Source organism: Esox lucius, chromosome 2, assembly GCF_011004845.1.
Source record: "Esox lucius isolate fEsoLuc1 chromosome 2, fEsoLuc1.pri, whole genome shotgun sequence".
Lineage (NCBI taxonomy): Eukaryota > Metazoa > Chordata > Actinopteri > Esociformes > Esocidae > Esox > Esox lucius.
Genome location: NC_047570.1, coordinates 32,421,579 through 32,441,479, shown reverse-complemented (window position 1 = coordinate 32,441,479; position 19,901 = coordinate 32,421,579). Strand labels below are relative to the sequence as shown.

General features: G+C 41.2%; 1 protein-coding gene across 3 annotated transcripts; it reads right to left on the bottom strand.

Annotated features, from left to right (window-relative positions):
• Positions 1–871: 871 nt before the first annotated feature.
• On the bottom strand, positions 872–11,668 carry paqr5b (progestin and adipoQ receptor family member Vb). Of its 3 annotated transcripts, none has more exons than XM_020052192.2 (8): positions 11,588–11,668; positions 7,142–7,269; positions 5,514–5,719; positions 4,649–4,775; positions 4,063–4,107; positions 3,330–3,426; positions 2,313–2,457; positions 872–1,942 (listed from the first exon to the last, which is right to left on the bottom strand). In XM_020052192.2, the coding sequence occupies exons 1-8, from the start codon at positions 11,630–11,632 to the stop codon at positions 1,659–1,661; spliced, it is 1,077 nt and encodes a 358-aa protein (XP_019907751.1). In that variant the 5' UTR covers positions 11,633–11,668; the 3' UTR covers positions 872–1,658. The 3 variants fall into 3 exon arrangements, with proteins under 3 accessions (XP_019907751.1, XP_010873751.1, XP_010873760.1); XM_010875449.5 differs by lacking the exon at positions 11,588–11,668 and adding an exon at positions 7,559–8,170; XM_010875458.4 differs by lacking the exons at positions 4,063–4,107; positions 11,588–11,668 and adding an exon at positions 7,559–8,167.
• Positions 11,669–19,901: the final 8,233 nt, after the last annotated feature.

The following is a 19,901-nucleotide window of genomic DNA, read 5'->3' as shown; positions in this document are numbered from 1 at the left end:
CGCCAGTAAAGAAGCAGGTAAGTTTATCAGATGTCAAATAGGTACCGCCTCCAAATTTGAATACGCTGTTAAACAGCTAAACACTAATGTTATACATTAGAAATAACTTAGATGTCTTTAGTAATCATTCCAACTAAAATATTGTGCACAATTTTGTGTATTTCAAGAATATTATGCTTATGCGAAAGCCAACGTTATCCGGTTGTCCAGCCTACAGTCTACATTTAGTGGGTAGTGAATAAAGGATAAACAATATGACTTAACACTGAACTGTCTGCTAAAGGCTTTTCAAATGTAGGCCTACTACAATGAGAAAATTATATTTGGCTTTTGCTGTAGAACTTGTTAAATATGTATTTCGGGATATTTGTAGAATGCTGCAGGAGCAGGGATATGGGCAGTGCAGTCGGAAAGACCAGTTTTATCAATCTACACACAGTACGCCATACGGACCAAGCCAAAACAATCTATTAACAGAAAGTTAGAAAAATTAAGCAGTCTCGGTATTTTCCGAATTCACTGTCAATTGGTTCCCCACAACAATAATATCAGCACTTTGTGAAAAATGTAAAAGGTGTCCCCAAAAACGGACACATTTCTCAAACCTACCATTTTGGGCTACTATGTGGTTTATATGTAAATAATCTAAAAGGAGAATCGCTATCAGATCTCACTTAACCATTAAATGCGAGTTTGAAATCGAGTTGTTTTGTTGAAATGGGGCAAATACAGGCACATGAATAGTACACAATTCTAGACTATTTATTTATGTACCGCATTCGCCAGGAATGTTTTTGCTCCCTAGTTTATCTGATGGCAATAACACACAGACCCCAATTTATAAAACATTTTTATTAATAAAAATTCACATTAAATGGCATTGTTCTTAAATACTTTCATCATAACAGGAACATTAACTTACATAGTACAATATAATTCTTTAAAAAAATTAACTTTTCTTTAAAAATACATTTAAATACAAGACCATCATACAGAATATTCATTCATACACAATCAGGTACTTACATCCCTCAGTGCTGATCTTGGTGAGTGGGGTACATTAATTTTGTTGGACCCCAAAACCCTCTAACGTCCTTTACTGTAGTTGCTGTGCAGAACATTTGAACAAATAACAGTGATACAAACATGTAGTATATTTGTGATATATAGTTTGTGTAGATAAAAATTATCAATACCCTTATATAGTACAAAAATATTTTTTTTGAAATAGAAAGAAAAAGGAATGTACAGAATATCGAGTATTCCCCTTCATGTAAAATTATTCGTAATACTAAAGTTTGTGATTTCTCAGCACTGCTCCACCCTCAGCAGGCTCTTGAATGCCTTGAGAAACCAAAGAAACCGAAGTAAGAATTACGCACGTAGAAGACCGGAGGTACAGCACCAAAACTCTCAGTTGTCCATCACCGTAGAAAATCTGGAGATCTTGTTCTGCTAACAACACGCTCCTCAATAATCTGTGTGAAGAACATCCCATTGCCTCTTCGGCTTGGTATCGTCTTTCATCATTTCACTACTGTCCCTCTGTCTGCCACTAAGAAGCCAAGGTGGCTAACATCACCTCTTAACGCTCACCGGAGTCCGGCTTTACATCCACATACATTCAACCTTCATTAGCATGTGGTTAACGGACGGCGCTAGTGGCCCCAGCAGCCCTTGGCGGCTGCCCGTGACTGTGGGCTCTTGTCGCCGTGTATCTTCCCCTGGTTTCCCGACCAGACCAGAGGAAGACTGAAGAGGAAGATGATGCCGAGGCTGAGGGCGACACACAGCATGGCAGCCCCGAGCGTGTCGGCAAAGGCGACGGGTGAAGAGTGCGTAAGGAGCCACTGGCGCCGCGTCACCATGTCCTGCTCGACTGCCTCCATCTGGAAATGTGTGCTGATTATACCACACACGTGGAACAGTTGGTGGCTGTGGCCTGCAGAGGGCGCAGAAGCACTGCGGTTAAATACTGACAGGGAAGTGGAACCGGCCGACAGCTGGAGAACCGAGACAGCACTAGGGAAAACCGGCGGACATGTTGAGACCAATAGCCCGGGCACCGGTACGGCCTACATGTGTTGTGTTCAAATGACACAAGTGATATGACATGAGGTGTTAGAATGACATAAGTCATATGACATAAGGCGTTTAAATTACATAAGTCATAGCACAAGCCGGCGTTAATCTTTATCTATTGCACCACGGTGTTAAAACAAATCTCACACGTCTCGGTGGCACATTGTTTGCGAATGAATCATTCCAATGAGAAGGGTGTTTGGCTGCCCCAACAGACGGGGCCCTTTTACCTATGTAGTCAAAGCTGCCGGGTGCCAGGCGCTCTGGTAGGTGTGTGGTATAGAGGAACGCAGTGAGGAAGGCCAGGGCGATGTGGGTGTGGTGGAGGACATTGGCGTTGTTGTCAGTGCAGCCATCACCCACACATAAGAACACCTGTCAAAGTAGAATGTATCCGTAAAATGCACACTTTTGTCATGGTAACACACAACGGCTGTTTAACTAACAAGTTGTAATGAGGCTTGTCCAAGCCAGGGGATGCTTGCACCACATGGTCCTGCATACCACTGCTGGTTTGCAGCCGTAGCTAAGCAGGAGCAGCCCTGATAAGCCCCTTGATGGGACACTAGTCTGTCACAGGGCCCCACAGCCCAAGTACCACCGCTAAACAAGACACTAGTCTGTCACAAGGCCTCACAGCCCAAGTACCCCCCCTAAACAAGACACTAGTCTGTCACAGAGCCCCACAGCCCAAGTACCACCGCTAAACAAGACAATAGTCTGTCACAGGGCCCCACAGCCCAAGTACCCCCACTAAACAAGACACTAGTCTGTCACAAGGCCTCACAGCCCAAGTACCCCCCCTAAACAAGACACTAGTCTGTCACAGAGCCTCAAAGCCCAAGTACCCCCGATAAACAAGACACTAGTCTGTCACAGGACCTTAATGTGAACTCATCTCCTTACATCAGAGAGTAAGGTCATGCTTTGTATAGTCTTGCATACAAATCCCCCACCTTCCAATCTAAGGGAAGATACTCTATCCAAAAGACCACAAGTGTGATATATACAGTACTTAAGAACTAGTCAGTTGTAGTTAAACTCAAATGCACACCTGCATTCCTGTTTAGTACACACCCCCTACCTACATTCCAGTCACTTGGCACTTAATAATTCATACACGCATTCTCTCTCTCTCCCACACACACACACACACACATTCCAGTGACTATACAAATAAATGTTACATATATATATATATATAGAGAGAGAGAGAGAGCGAGAGAGAGAGAGAGAGAGAGACTCACCCTATAAAAGAGAGGAATGTTATCAAACAGGTAGGGGTAAGCAAAAGCCACAATGCGAAGAAATTTGGCAAACTTCGGGAATTGATACTCTGGGAATCTGAAAAAATAATGTATGCTGGTTTGATCAACGCTCCCAATGATTCAAATACATGATCATTATTTTATAACGTAAACAGCCCAATTACTTAAACATGAGATGCATTATCATTATAGACATGGTTAAACTCCAATTCATTTTGGTTGTGCATTTTGTAAACAGTACTTAACTTGCTCACAAGTCAGCAAGTAAATGTTCAAACATATCATAAACTCATATTAAGATATTACTTGTGACACTAATACTTTTCTATTCCCAACATAAACCACATTGATGTCTTCAGTTAAATTCACCTACACAACTGACAAATCCAATGTTTGTAAAGTCCCACAGATTAGTTTACCATATTAACCTGCAAACAGTCATGAATTCCTCTGCTTGTTTGGGGAAGTATGTCTTTCAACATCTGACATAAATTAACCTAACATTAACATTTAACATTCACATACATGCACTTGAGGGGTCTATAAGAAAAGTGAAGAGGGTCAAGTAGAGAGATACAAACCTGCAAGCAATGGAGAAATAAGTGAGAATGGGAGTGTTTGGTTTTAAGATAATAAGTAAGGTTAGTGCAGCATTTGGCTGAAGGCGAAAAGTAGCACATGACTAACAGTACAGTGTTAGAAGGATTTTTACCTTATAATGGTGTTACGATTATACTGGAGAAATGGAAAACCAAGCCTTAGCAGAGAAGAAAGGGACAAGCATTGTGAGACGGCCATCTTCATTAAAAATTAACTATGACACATGCAGGCAAACCAGTCAGGTCGAGTTTTAACAAAAACATGAAGGATGATAGAGTTTTAATAAACGAGGTAGGAAGACAAAAGAAGTAAACCAAGATGCAGCAAAGCTAAGCTGAGACTGTTGCAATACACCATATGTAGCCTATAGCTGAGACTGTTACAATAGACCATATGTAGCCTATAGCAGATTAATTCCACAAAACAAAAATTAATAACAACAGTGTGCATATTCAATCTACATTAAATTATAATTAAAATGTTTAACGTCAAATATTTATGTGCGTACAGAAAGAATTCACACATTTGTTACTGTTTTCTGTTTGGAAGGACAATGCCAGTTAATCATGTCAAAGCTTTTAGCTCAAGTCACGGTCACATTCTGTCAAATGCTTTGGTAATAATGCGCAATGCATGCAGGTTTGACTTCCCGGTTATAGTGGGCTCTACAGCGGGCCTCTGGCCCAAAGCCCTCTTACCTGGAGTAGCACGCTAAGGCAGTGCAGATGATGGTGTTTGCCACGGCAACAGGGACGTAGTACTGGTGGAACAAGCTATTCACCCAGTTATCAGGAATCACATAGGCAGAATATGTAATTGCTGACCCTGTGGGAGAAAAACATACACTCAATCATCATAGCCAGGATAGACACAAACATAGAATTGTCTGTACCCCACACACACACACACACACACACACACCCTTTAGCATGAACATGTTTGCGGAAATGTATTTCTACGATTCTTAGTATTACTTTTATTGTTAAGGAGTGGTTGTTCCAGTTAAGGTGTCAGTTGCTTAGAAAGCCTGGAACATGCCTGAGTGATTGTTTGAAGGACTAACTGTTTGGGCAAATGAATGTGGAACAGTGTATTGTGTATGTTGAGTGCATTCCTGCATGTCTTTCCATAAACATGCCCTCTCTATGACATGCTTGTGCTACAGTACAACACATTACCTAGGTAATATATATTGGACATTATGGGACCAACAAATTCCCAATGTTACTCGGACTGTGAAAGTCACAACTGAAAACACCTACCATTTAGTAGCCTTAAATGGTGGAAGAAAACGGGACATCCTATGCAATGCAATGCACTCATTTTACAGCTTTACATTGGCATACTCACAAGAGTCAGACAGACACTCATGAAATAACTTTTTGCTTCTTGTTTTCTACCACAAACACACAGGTAGTTAACAAACAAAGTGAGATAATGACGCCTCACGATCTCGCAGTCAAGGAGAGACGGTTTTTTTTTTTTTTTTTAATTGAGCCCGGATTTAACTGGTATTCCCACATTTAACTGGCATTCCCACATTTAACTGGCATTCCCACTCACCAAGGCTGTAGAGACTCAGTGCTCCATAGTCGAAGAAGAAGCAGATGTGGCGTGCCCTCGTGGACATGGTGCTGAAGGTGTGGGCGCAGCTGGAGGCCAGCGGGTAGATGCAGCACGACACCAGGAACACCACCAGGGGCCAGGTGAAGGAGTCATGCCACACGTCCCGTGTCAGAATCACCGTCAGTAGCTTCCATAAGAAGTACCTGTCAAAAAAAAAAAGCCATTACTTGAGATTGTTTACCCAAGCATCAAATGTCCCCGTTAACCAGACTGGCTTTTGGTTCAGTCACCTAAACTGAGTTACTGTGTATAAACGTTCACACTATCTTTATCACAAGGGTTTCCCTGGCCCTTACAAATAGATTGAGAGGCAATGAGTTTCCAATTCATTGAAAAACACACCTCATTGACAAACATTATTTCTGGTGTTCCCCTTGTTGCACTGTCACATTATCACAACTAATTTGAGAACTAGAAGCAGTACTAGGTTTAAGTACATCAAGCACTGTGCGCCAAGTGTAGCAGTACTAGACATAAGTACTTCAAGCACTGTGCAGTGGACTCAAACAGGGTTGCCCATTTTGCATTCTAAACGTAATCTGATACAGTCTCTAGTTACCTGTCAAAAACTGCCACGCGGTCTACCCTGTTAGTGGTTGATGTATTTAATGAAACTAGTTTGATATGCAACAACTTTGTTTTTCTGGAAAAAGAGGAATCGTTACCATGGAAGCAGTGTTCTCCAGTTAATCTGCATCAACATCACAACATTCCACAAGTAGCTAGTTCTATCATGACCATCTTGTATTTTGGAACTCAGCTTTAGTCACTCGCTTGAGCCATGTTGAGAGGTGTCATCTTGTATTTTTTGTAACTGGGTATTCAGAATTTCAGTTAAGAAGTAGTCTTCTTTTTTCTTCTGAAATCTGTTAAGACTCAAATATTTCAGCTGGTTAAAGTGATCTTGTAATCAGATTACATGAGGTGCTCCAAAGTTGTACTAACAAATCTCCTCTTCGCTATGATACTGACATTTTTATTTTCACAATTCTTATTACTGGCATACAGTAGGATTCAAACCCACAGCCCTGGCCTTTGCAAGCACCATGCTCTACAAAGTGAGCTACACATCACCCTGCTTCTTGTGTGGAATGTCAGTTATGGTCATGATGCTGTTGGGTTTTGTTGCATAATATTGGATGGTTTAGCTACAGCACATTTCAGCTAAACTAAACCAGTTAATCAGGTCTAAAACAGGCACTGAAACAGGGAGAACGAGTTTGAATATGCACTCATCAATGGGGATGTTAGGTTCATCGATTACATGAACCCAAATTGAAAACACTAAACAAGAGTCTTGAGTATCACTAACCCAACAAAATAATACATAGAAATATTTTTGGTAAAAAATTATAGAACTTCACTGTATTGAGTGAATATATGTATTAAATAGATACATACATGAAATATTTCAACATATTAAAAAAAATGTATTTCATAAATAATCTAAAGAGTGGGCATAGCCTTTTTACTCCTACCACTGTTGCTACAGGGGTGCAGATGTGTGTTGTTGCATCACACAATGAGAGAAACCCGTTTGTGTTTAAGGTGTATCACGGCTATACCATGTGGGCAGGAAATGAGTCCAGATGTTGACCGTCTCATTGGTCAGCTGGAAGAGGCTGATGATGCAGTCAGTGGCTGAGCTGCAAGGGTGGCGGTAGCCCGAGATGATGCCGTCCTCATGGAACACCTGAACAAAAACTCAGGGTTACTGCACTGTTGGCCAACACATATTACAGCAGTGGAAGGCTAACTATGGCTACACATGGACACCAGTTTACTATATCATGGTTTTGGTTTAAAAAACACAGCGAGGGAGATTCACAGAAACATTGTTTGTGTTGAGAAGAAAAATCATAAGATTCAGTATATTATGTTCCATTCAAATTCCAACTTCTGAATGAACCTAACCTATAAAGAAAGTTGATTTTAAGAGTTTGTCAGTGAAAACCAAATCTAGATAAATATAATACACTTACTTTCGGCACTTGGTTGATGGTAAAGACTCTGGGTAGCTTGATCAGGCTAAGCATGTTGTCTGAGAGCGCAGTGATGTTGACTTGACTCGCTGTGTATAACTGAAGTCAAAACGAGGGAGTGTCTTTCCTTTAAGGTTGGTTCCTCCCTCCCTCTGACTCCTCACCACCACCCATCCAGAATATATAGTACACCTGTGCCAATCTCCTTTCTCTCTCTCTCTCTCCCTTCCTCCCTCCCACTCCCTCTCTCTTTGCATGTTGTCATGCTGTGCACACACCTTCCAGTATCCCCCTAAGACAAAAGGTCTTAGTGGATGTGCGATTATCACACACAGCCAGAAATGCTTGGATACATTACTTGCATACACGTGTAATGAAATAACCCGTGTTTTTAGTAAGAACGTTTGTTGTTTTTACTTGTTGTACTGTTGTACTCCGAATGAAGAACAGCTCTTGTCACGGCTGATAGGCGTCAGCCTAACAACCGAGAATGTGGGAGAACACAGAACAGCAAGTCAAGCAGGTTTGGAGTATTCTGGACACAGTTACATAATACATTGTTGTCAACCAGCAGCAGGGCAAGTTAGGACTTAACAAAACGTGACAACTAATTCTCTTTTTAACAAAACAATGAATATATTGTAATTGCAATTCTAAGGTGGGGGGGGGGTCACTTATTCAAAAAGGGGTATTGTACTGTTTTAATTTTAATAACTTTAAAGACTTTTTTACTATTTTATTTTCACTGAGATATTGTGGGTTTACAGTGTAAATAAAGACATAAAACATCTGATTTTATATGTTTTGATCTCAGGCTGTAAGGCAACAAAAGGTGAACATTTTGAAAGAAGGTGGTGAGTTTCCATACCCACTGTATATACAGTACCAGTCAAATGTTTGGACACACCCACTCATTCAAGGGTATTTCTTTTATTTTTTACAGTTTTCCACATTATAGAATAAATGTGAAGACATCCAAACTATATGGAATCGTGTAGTAATCAAAAGTAGTGTTAACCAGATCAAAATGCGCTTCAAAGTATCCACCCAGTGCCTCAATGACAGCTTTGCCCACTCTTTGCATTTTCTCAACCAGCTTCATGAGGTAGTCACCTGGAATTCATGTGCCTTGTTAAAAGTTAATTTGTGGATTTTCTTTCCTTCTTAATGCGTTAGGGAGGGTATACAGAGGGGGGGACAGTCAGCTGGTTAAACAGAAGACCATCATAGTGTCTGTACTGTAGTAGTCCATGTTATGGGAAGAACAGCTCAAACAAGTAAAAAATAAATGACAGTCCATCATTGCTGTAAGACAGAGGCGTAGCTAGGATCACAATACATTCGGAGCTTGAAGCGCCATTATTAAACTGGCTCTCATTAGGATCACCACAGGAAAAAAAGACCCAGAGGCACATCTGCTGCAGAAGATCGCTTCACTAGAAGTACCAGCCTCAGGGCTCTTGTGTAGTCTTGGTGTGAGCTAGTCTGGGTTGGGCTGTTGTGTAGTCTTGGTGTGAGCTAGTCTGTGTTGGGCTGTTGTGTAGTCTTGGTGTGAGCTAGTCTGGGTTGGGCTGTTGTGTAGTCTTGGTGTGAGCTAGTCTGTGTTGGGCTCTTGTATAGTCTTGGTGTGAGCTAGTCTGTGTTGGGCTCTTGTGTAGTCTTGGTATGAGCTAGTGTGTGTTGGGCTCTTGTGTAGTCTTGGTGTGAGCTAGTCTGTGTTGGGCTGTTGTGTAGTCATGGTGTGGGCTAGTCTGTGTTGGGCTCTTGTGTAGTCTTGGTGTGAGCTAGTCTGTGTTGGGCTCTTGTGTAGTCTTGGTGTGAGCTAGTCTGTGTTGGGCTCTTGTGTAGTCTTGGTGTGAGCTAGTCTGTGTTGGGCTGTTGTGTAGTCTTGGTGTGAGCTAGTCTGTGTTGGGCTCTTGTGTAGTCTTGGTGTGGGCTAGTGTGTGTTGGGCTCTTGTGTAGTCTTGGTGTGAGCTAGTCTGTGTTGGGCTCTTGTGTAGTCTTGGTGTGAGCTAGTCTGTGTTGGGCTGTTGTGTAGTCTTGGTGTGAGCTAGTCTGTGTTGGGCTGTTGTGTAGTCTTGGTGTGAGCTAGTCTGTGTTGGGCTGTTGTGTAGTCTTGGTGTGAGCTAGTCTGTGTTGGGCTCTTGTGTAGTCTTGGTGTGAGCTAGTCTGTGTTGGGCTCTTGTGTAGTCTTGGTGTGAGCTAGTCTGTGTTGCGCTGTTGTGTAGTCTTGGTGTGAGCTAGTCTGTGTTGGGCTCTTGTGTAGTCTTGGTGTGGGCTAGTCTTTGTTGTGCTCTTGTGTAGTCTTGGTGTGAGCTAGTCTGTGTTGGGCTCTTGTGTAGTCTTGGTATGAGCTAGTGTGTGTTGGGCTGTTGTGTGGTATTGGTGTGGGCTGGTCTGTGTTGGGCTCTTGTGTAGTCTTGGTATGAGCTAGTGTGTGTTGGGCTCTTGTGTAGTCTTGGTGTGGGCTGGTCTGTGTTGGCTTAACGTTCTGCAAATCAGACAATCTTGCTACTTAGACAGATTCAAGAACTAATATAATGTAATACGTTTCATTTAAAAGGCAAACCAAAGGACAGCCAAAACACTGTGTCCATTATTCGCATATCCAATTCATAGCAGTAAGAATGAGTGATCTTATTAATAAACTATAATTTTTTGTTGTTGTTGGTGTTATCATTGCGTTTGACTGTTTGTATGTTTACATTGCTGTACTTTTTAGGAAGAAATAACAAATAGAATTGTGTGGTATTTAAGTAAATACTTGTGTTATTTCACACATGCTAACTTATAACAAAACATATATTGGTGTCAAAAATAAGCAGTTTAAGTCTCCAAGGAACCAGTTGGTATTGACATTCATTGTCTGAAATAAAATAGGGTGACTAAGAGATTAACAATAAATGTAACTGGCCTCAGATCTGTTTGTGCTCTGCTACCACCTTCTACATTTCACCGGATAACATCATCAGCATATCTAGGACCAGTGAACTGTCAAATGTATCAGTTGGGTTTCAGTTGAGTTGAACCCTGGGTGTGTGGCTGCCTATTAAAAAACGAAATCTCTTTCCCTCATTCCCCATCATGTTAAATAGTAGCATGGAGGCAACCTCCAGGAGAATGTGTCACACCCAGAAAGAGAACTTAAGTAAAATGTAGGACTGGAAGCCAATGCTAACATTCTGTTATCTTGTTCAAACACTGAACCCAAAGAAAGCAAACACCTTTTTTTTTATCTACAGCAAAAAATTGACAATGTCCGAATATCAATAGTGCGGCTGTTTCTTTGTCATTTTCTTTCTCAGAAATGTTGCCTTTGAAAAGATTAACATTGGGCTCTGATTTTGTTACACCCTTTATAACCACTTTGGTTATTATGTCAGCTGCTGGTCATCAACGAACGTTTGAACATGTCGAAGAATGTTAAAGCCCTAATGGCCGTGTGCTCCTATAATCTCCACCACCAAGAGGCCAAGCCACCCTTCAAACCAAGGTTTCTTACAGTAGGTTCGTGCCTCTCAGTTGAGAGTCATTCATACATAACTTCCGCTGTGCGATGCTTGCTGTTTGGCACTTTCGTTCGACTGTTAAAGGGGCTTTATAAAATACAGTACGTTGTATTGATCGATTGACGTTTTTCTTTACAAATCTTACAAAAACAGATAACGTTTGCTTTGGATACCTGCAAATTTCATACATTTGTTTTTGTATGAAACGTTTGTTACAAATACAAATACATTTGTATGGAACAAAAGCATTTACGTTAGCGCCACTACACCCCAGATGTTCTGATGGGCGGTTGTTATTTACATGGCATTGACCCGGTCCCAGAGAGGTTGGTTCCTCAATCACGCATTAGTGACTCAGCGCACCTTAACAGTTGCAGTGACCCACACCATGAAGAATGTATTGGTTGATGTTAACCATACAAGCCAACAGCTTAGTTGCTAAAGTCGGCAGCAGGCGGGTGTTTAACGACTGAACTAGCATCTCGAATTCGGATCAGAAACCTGTTAATCACACACTTACGGTGGTGTCCACGGAAGAACCAGCCGAGTCCAGCGTTACCCACATATTTTTTTTTTTTAAAGAGGGTTTTAGTTGGATGAAGCACCGTGACGTCCCTATGAGTCATAGGATTCGATAACTAGCCAACTGAAAAACCTTTCAGACTTTAGCAGTATGTAAACATCAAATGCAAGCGTCAGTTTGACTGTCACCGGACTGAAAAATTATAACGCCACACACAGTAAATGCATTGTCATTTTCTTCTTACATACAGGACAAAACACGTACAAACTATGTACGAATTATTAATTAGTCTTTACTGGGGAGAACCCAATAATAATACGACTTTTGTTGTGAGGAACTGGAAAAGTGTAAATGCAGGGGAAAGTAAAAAGAGTCTGGAAGTTAAACCTTTAAAAAAAAAAATTTATAGCATGAACTATCTTGATTTCCTATACTATACTATCAAAAAAACAAACCCTGTTAGTCAAAACTCTGCTCATTTCCTTCATCGAAATACAATATACTGCCATTATAATACACGTTTTAATCACCAGTAAACCCATGAATAATACTCACCGCTCATATTCTATTATTGTATTTGCTGACATCAGGACAAGTAGCCAGTTAGCCAGATTTCTTATTTAAAACCTTTCAGCTTTCATATGGATGCTAGTTTTGAGTGGACCATACAGCACATAGCTTGCTTTTTTAATACAATATTGCAGTCTTGTGGTGTAAATGTCATCTTATTTGCACTTTCTTTGTATATTACTGAGTATACTGTATGTTTTTTGTTTTTCATTGACACCAATGATTGGCCAGACCTATAGACAGTAAAGTAAGTGAAAGATTTACTATAAAGTCCAAAAACCTCTGGTTAGGATGCAAGAAACTGAGTAGGTTAGGGTAGTTCAAAGACTTGGTTTCCAAAGTATCTACATGGTGTTAGACAGGGATGGGCAGTATTTATGATACATATATTTCAAATATGTATTTCAAATACAAAATAGAAATTTGGCATTTGTATGTGATGAAAATGGCTTCATATTTTGTATCAAACTGCTTGACACATAATTTACAATTATATTTATGATTCACAATCAAATGATTAATTACTTAGAAACTAGTTGATATGAATAATGTAGGACTGAAACAAGTGATTATTTTTTCGATTAGTCAGCAATAAATTTTTTCACGCCCTCCATCTCTGCTTCCTGTTGGCGGGGCTCCTATACATGTTTTACTTCAGAATGAACGATAGTATCAACGCAAGTACAAAAATAGGGAAGACGACGAGACAGGGTAGGCTACTCCTATAATTCACTGATTTAATATTGCATTTAACGCGTTAGCTAACAACTGAAATAGCTTTGTCTTAGCCAGCACCATCCATGAGACCTTGTTTTCCGACAGGTAAACTAACAAATATTACGATGCTAACATTATAGCTAGTTGACTAAAGCACGAAATGGTCCCTAAAACATACCTATCACAGCTCCAGAGTGCTTGCGTTTAAGATATTCATGCATCATTGTAGGGCTGCCGTGAAATGTCAACTGTGCTTTACAGTGTTTGCACTGAACTTGTTTCGCTGATATGTTTTTGCTGAAATGCTCCCATATTGCTTAAAGTTTCAGTCTTTCTCTCCGCTGCTCCATCATTCATACTTTTTCATGAGTACTAGCCTTGCAGTCATGGCAGACAGTGGAAGCGATACTGTCCCCAGCACTTCCTGTAGTGCATTTCAGTTACAAATAAACAACCAGAAATAAACAACCCTCTAATTCTACACACCAGATTTTGAGTGTACCCACTTTTCCGGGCACCACTACACCACTGGATTTCAGTATACCCACTTCTCCAGGCACCACTACAACCCATTTGTTGTGAAAAAAAGGAAGAAAAATACAAAGAAAAAGACTGTTCAGACAGAAGATATCTCTTGTGAGAGCTATGCAGATGTATCCCCTGGGGGTTTCCTCATCAAAACATTGTATTTCCTCCCAAGACACCAGTATGTTTTCTCTACTCACCTGGTAGTGTGGATTGGTTGCTGTCTGTAATTTTCTCAAACATAATCCCTGGGACTTGTAACCAGGTGACGCCCTGTAAACATTAGACACATAAGACAATACAGTCACTGTGGTTTGAAACACAATGCTTTGGATAAAAAAAAATAGCAATTGGTTGGCCTTAGTAAAAACACATCACATTCTCAATGCATAAATTGTCTCAACTGCAACAGCGTTTTTACTAATCAGCATCCTGGATGATACCGGCTAAGAGGATAACCTCTTTGATTCGGTTAATCATTTTACTAAAGAACAAAAGTTGAAAGGAATCCTGAGGTTACATTTTTACATAGACCTCACATACTATCTTGCCCAATCCTGTTTATATGGTGTCTGCAGCCTCAAGAGTTTGGTGCTGAAAGGACAGCGCCACTAAAGGGTTAGTGGTGGTGGAGGTGGTGGCAATTTTAGAGTGGAAGAACAGCCATGCTGGCAGTCCGAAATATCCCTGATGAGGAGTCAAATGCGTCAAACTCACACTCACCACAGGTTCCATGACAATATAACTTTGACTCACTGGCGTAGCGTGGTGACGCTGGGGTGAAGCCGAACCTGGCGCAGATTAACCACGCAGCCAACGTCTGACTAAGATAACCACATAGAACAACACAACATAGAATATAAATTCAAGAAAATAATTGTTATTGAGGCCAGGCACGGGCCCACCACCCACCTAGGTGCCCTGGTGCAGCCGCACACCCCGCACCCCCGATAGCTACGCCAGTTAAGGTAGTGCACATATAAAAAGGGAAAGTGCAAAAAAAATTGTGCATAATGATTTCCTTCTCTTATTCAAAAGACTGAAGAAATTACGTTGACACTTTTTACGTAACTCGCTAAACTTTGCGGACAGAAATTCAATTAGCGATTTATCATGCTTCCTTATTGCTCAGTGCTCACATGTCTATAGTCCCCTATATGTTGTAATACAAATATTTACCTATATATATTTGGCGGCTTTAGGCCGGGGCAAGTCAGGGCTTGCACCCCACACCATCCCCGTTAGGACCTCCAAGATTAATTGTACATTATTATTTAATTTTCTTCGATAACCTTTACGGGTCATCCTGCGGGAATCACGTCACATGTATATTTACGTGAGAATGTTTCACGTCATATTGACTCTCAGAATTATCTTGTGATTGTGACGTATTCTTATGGAATACTAAAGTATATGCACTCCTAGTCTTTTGGGCATTAGTCAATCAACACTGCTGAAGAGAGGCCACGTTTACCGGGTCCAGGAAAGTATTTACACATTTAGACCGTAAATAGCCTAGTCATAGATTGAAGTGAAAAACTGTGAAAATGTTTTTAAAAAACGCAATATTTGGACAGAAAAGAAAGCGACATACCAGCGTAATGAAGATAACAGCCTGCCAACGTCAAGGGATTGTAAAAAAAAAAAAAAAATTCTTAGATAAATGCTTGACCTTCCAGCAATATATATTTTTAAAAACAACCTGCGTGATAACAATGGCCTTAAAAGTCATATCTAAAACCTTTTGACAGTGCAATATTTTGTTATGAACTCGGGCATTAGTCTTGCTATTTGCTATAGTCTCAAAGTGCTTTAGGCTATCAGTATGGAGGTTATTGTAATGTACTGTCATACAGAACCTACTGGTGGGAAATCATGAACACTGTTCAGGCCTGATCCCAGATATGTTATTGTTGTCTGGCCAACTCCTGGGTTTTTGTTATGGCGACTCCTATGGCAACTATGGTGGTTGTCATGGCAACTGCTTTGGTAATTTGTGTTCCTGACCATATATAAACCACAAGTTACCATAGTAGTTAGCATGACAGCAACCAGTTGACATAGGAGTTTCCATGGCAAGAACCAATATAGCAATTGTTTGATATTAATTTCAGACTTAATGAGTAAAGAGAGAAATTAAGAAAAAATGCATCACTGTTCCAATTGGAGAGTGTGCTGAAGTTGGTGTGGGCCTGGATCAGAGTGTGTTAAAATAGCAGTGATCCCTAGAGTGGAGTGTGTTGAAATAGCAATGGTCCCTAGAGGTGGAGTGTGTTGAAATAGCAGTCGTCCCTATAATGGAGTGTGTTGAAATAGCCTTGTTCCCTACAGGTGGACTGTGTTGAAATAGCAGTGTTCCTACACCTCGTCCAAATCCTACAAGGGTTCCTTCCATGGACAATGTAGCACTACAGAGTCTTCAAGCTGTGATGATGGCTCAAATGCAGTGCCAAAACAACACCCCACATTGTCTCCATTTCAGGGTTACGTTGGAAACTCTCTTCAGGTTTATGTTGGAGGATGGAATGGCTACCGCAGTAACACTTATAAGGATCAAGTTTCTCCAAATCAGCAACTCAGTCAGTATCTTCTCTCAGTCTATCCAATCAAGAGCCAATGTGGGATTTGTCTGGTAGGACACACTTTTCTTTTGTAATGTTTATTTACCACAATGTGTACTGAAAACACTCCCTATGCTGTCTCATTTAAGAATTAGTTGATTGTTTATTAGAAAGGAAAATAGTAGAGAGCAAAGACAGAAGAACAGTTTTTTGCTGAAATAGCAGTGGTCCTTAGAGAAGAGTGTGTTAAAATATGTTCCATAGAAGGGAGAGTGTGTGAAATACCAGTGGTCCCTATAGGATAGTGTGTTGAAATAGCAATCATCTATTAGCAATTGTCTATAGAAGGGAGTGTGTTCAAATACCAGTGATCCCTAGAGGAGAGTGTGTTAAAATAGCAGTGTGCTCCCTAGAGGAGAGTGTGCTAAATATCAGTGTTCGCTAGAGGACAGTGTTTTTGAATAGCAGTGTTCCCTAAACAACAGTGTGCTGAAATAGCAGTGATTCCAATAGGAGCAGTGGGCTTAGAGGACAGTGTGTTGAAAAAGCAGTAGTGGCAGATAGAGCAGAAATTGTGCTGAAATAGCTGTGTGCAGGATTTGAACCGATACTTCAGCCATACATGGTCACTGGTGGCTGTAGCCCAGACTGCTACACCAGGAGCGACTACAGGTACATTATACTGCTTTCATTGACTGTCACTTTTAATCTGTCCTGCTTGTGGTCTCAGTAGCACTGAACAATAGCGTTTATGATTGTGAGCAGTTTTTTTATGCAGAATTACCAAACGTTGGCGTGTTGTGTTCTGTGGCATGGGATACCATTGCTGAATAATGTACTGCATCAGTAACGCTGTATACTGCTGTCATTTATGAAGCTCTCTGTAATGTTTGTATGCTTTTAATAGAATACCTACTCTTAACATGCCTGTGTCTCAGTAGCGCCATCTACTTCTGTCATTTATGAAGCTCTCTGTAATGATTGAAAGCTTTTAATATAATTCCTGCTCTTAAACAAACTTACCTGTCTCTCAGTAGCGCTGTCTACTGCTGTGATTTTGTATATCTATAATTGCATGTATCAATTGTATGTTTCAGCAATAAGTCATGAAGAGGGTGTTGCCAAGGAGTATGTGGCTGGTGGCCGTAAGGAGGACAAGGACATTATATAGTATTCCTTCATGTTGATGTATAGTGAGTTGTTCACTAAGATCACACAAGGAGGAAGGAGGAATCGCACAGAGAACTGAAGAACATCAACGTCGAGTTTCCATCCTTGGACAAGGATGGAAACTGCTTGTGACCTTAGAGGCTGCGTTTGTTCATTGAGGTCAAACAAGGAGGCAGGAGGATGAAGAAGGAGAAGACCTTCATCTTGGAGTGTTCCTTCTTTGTGTTGACATTTAGTGAGCTGCTTGTGCCCGTAGAGGCTGCAGATATTCACTCATATCACACAAGGAGGAAATAGGAGGCACGCATTGAGGAGAAGATCATCATCAATATTTCCTTCTTTTTGTTGACTTTTAGTGAGCTACTGTTGCCCTTAGAGGCTGTAGTGTTTCATTCAGGTCAACCAAGGAAGTTGGAGGATGCGCGCAGGGAGGAGTAGACCTTCATCTTGGAGTGTTCCTTCCTTGTGTTGACTTTAAGTGAGCTACTTGTGCCCTTAGAGGCTAAAGTTGCTCACTCAAGATAAAAGATGGACACGCGCTGGGATGAGACATTCATCTTTACAATCAGATGGAGGCAGAGCTTTCTCCCATCGAGCTACACTTCTGTGGAATGATCTACTGATTAAGGTTAGAGATTTCCAAATTTTAAGTGTCTACTAAAGATCCATCTCTTCAGCGTGGTCTGTGATTAAGTGCAGCATGGTCTATGATTAGGTGGACATGAGCCCTTGGATCACACCTCAGGACTACCAGGCCCAAAGGTCTCTTTGCTGTCCCTGTCCGAAGTCCTCTTGGTTTTGCTGCAGCTTATGTTGCTGCCTGACGATTGCAGCTGCCACTGCTCTCACTCCACCTGATTGTCCCTGTCTTTGTCCACCTGATCATGCAGCTGACTTGGATTCTGTTTATAGACCCTGGACACAGCCCACATGCATTTATTAATTATTATAATATTCTACTCTTGTAATATTCACCCGGCACAGCCAGACAAGGTCTGGCCACCCCTCAGAGTCTGGTTCCTATCTAGGTTTCTTCCTGTTAGGGAGTTTTTCCTAGCCACTGTGCATCTAAATAGTTAGTGCTTGCTCTTTGGGGTTTCAGGCTGGGTGTCTGTAAAATTATTTTGTGACACCTGCTGATGTTAAAGAGGCTTTATAAAATAAAAGTGATCTTGGGGGATTCCTTCCTTGACTTAAAGTCAGCTGTTTGTACACTAAATGGCTGCACTGGCTTGACTCTGGTCGCAAAGGAATTAAGGATTAGCAGTTTGCAGTCTTTCCTCCCTGTGTGGATGTGTAGTCAGCTTCCCTGCCACACTGACCCTTCCTGACTCCACCCTGATCCTGCCTGACACCACCCTGATCCTGCATGACTCCACCCTGATCCTGCCTGACTCCACCCTGATCCTGCCTGACACCACCCTGATCCTGCACGACTCCACCCTAGTCCTGCCTGCCTTTACCCTGGTCATACCTAACTTCAGCCTGACCATGCCTGACTTCACCCTGGTAATACCTGATTTCACTCTGGTCCTACCTGACTCCACCCTGGTCCTGCCTGACTCCACCCTGGTCCTGCCCTACTTCACCCTGGTACTGTCTGACTACACCCTGGTCCTGTCTGACTGCACCCTGGTCCTGTCTGACTACACCCTGGTCCTGTCTGACTTCACCTTGTTCTAGTTCCTGTTTGGTCATTGATCGGTATGCAAATCCTTTACCATGTACAATTCCAAATTCAAACATGAAACCAGTGTTGATCCATGTTGTATTATAATCCTCTAATGCACAACTTCTCCGCCTCTTGTCAGTATCGACTTGGTAGGTAGAAATCATGTGACTGCTGACATGGAAGTCCAGCAAAGAAGGACCCCAGACAGAATCAGGAAGCTGATGGATGGAAATATATTCAAATCACCAATACATCTAAAGTGACTATAATAAATAATTGTTTATTGTAAAAAAAACAATTACATTTGTGGATATTTTATATAATTCTAAAGTTTGCAAAACCAGTGCTGATCTTAACATGTAAAGTATTAGGCAAAGCAGGATTTTTATAAGAGCTATTCAGCATTTAAATGAATGGTAGTATGTTGACTACCAGGCAGACCACCAAGTTCCTGATTGTCATAAATCTGAATCGCGATCTCACTGTCACTTGTCTGCAATGTCACACTTCTCCACTAGATGTCAGTATTTTCTAATGAAAACACAATACAGCCAAGGATCCTGAAAGGTTCCCCATGTAACAACCAACAGGCCGGCCTGCAGCACCAGACAGCCCACTGGAGAACACAGATTCTTAGTTTAGGTAATACGGGCCAAAACGGTTTATAAATAGTAGCTCTTTTCACTACAGGCACACATCACACACAATATCTTAACTAAATTGAATGGTTGAAGGCAGTAATTTTCTTGTTTATTCCAGCAGAATCAAACAGATGTGTCCACCAGTGCAAATATGTCTGATGGTGGTAATGGAGCTTCCCATGTGAGGTTGCAATCATTCAAAAACTTTAACCACAGTCTGTATAATACAATACAGTTTTTGGTTATTTTTCTGTATTGTGTTGATATATTCTAGGAAGACGAGCACCAGGTAGTCATCGCCCCTGCCTACTGTGCCATGGCTGTTACCTTCTCCCGTAGTAGGTTTGCAATTGTTGGACTCAGGTCACTTAAGAAGACTTTTGAATTGTTGAAAATACCTGACACGTTTCATAGTTACCAGCACTTACTGTCACAACCCAGCTCTTAGGCTGCGA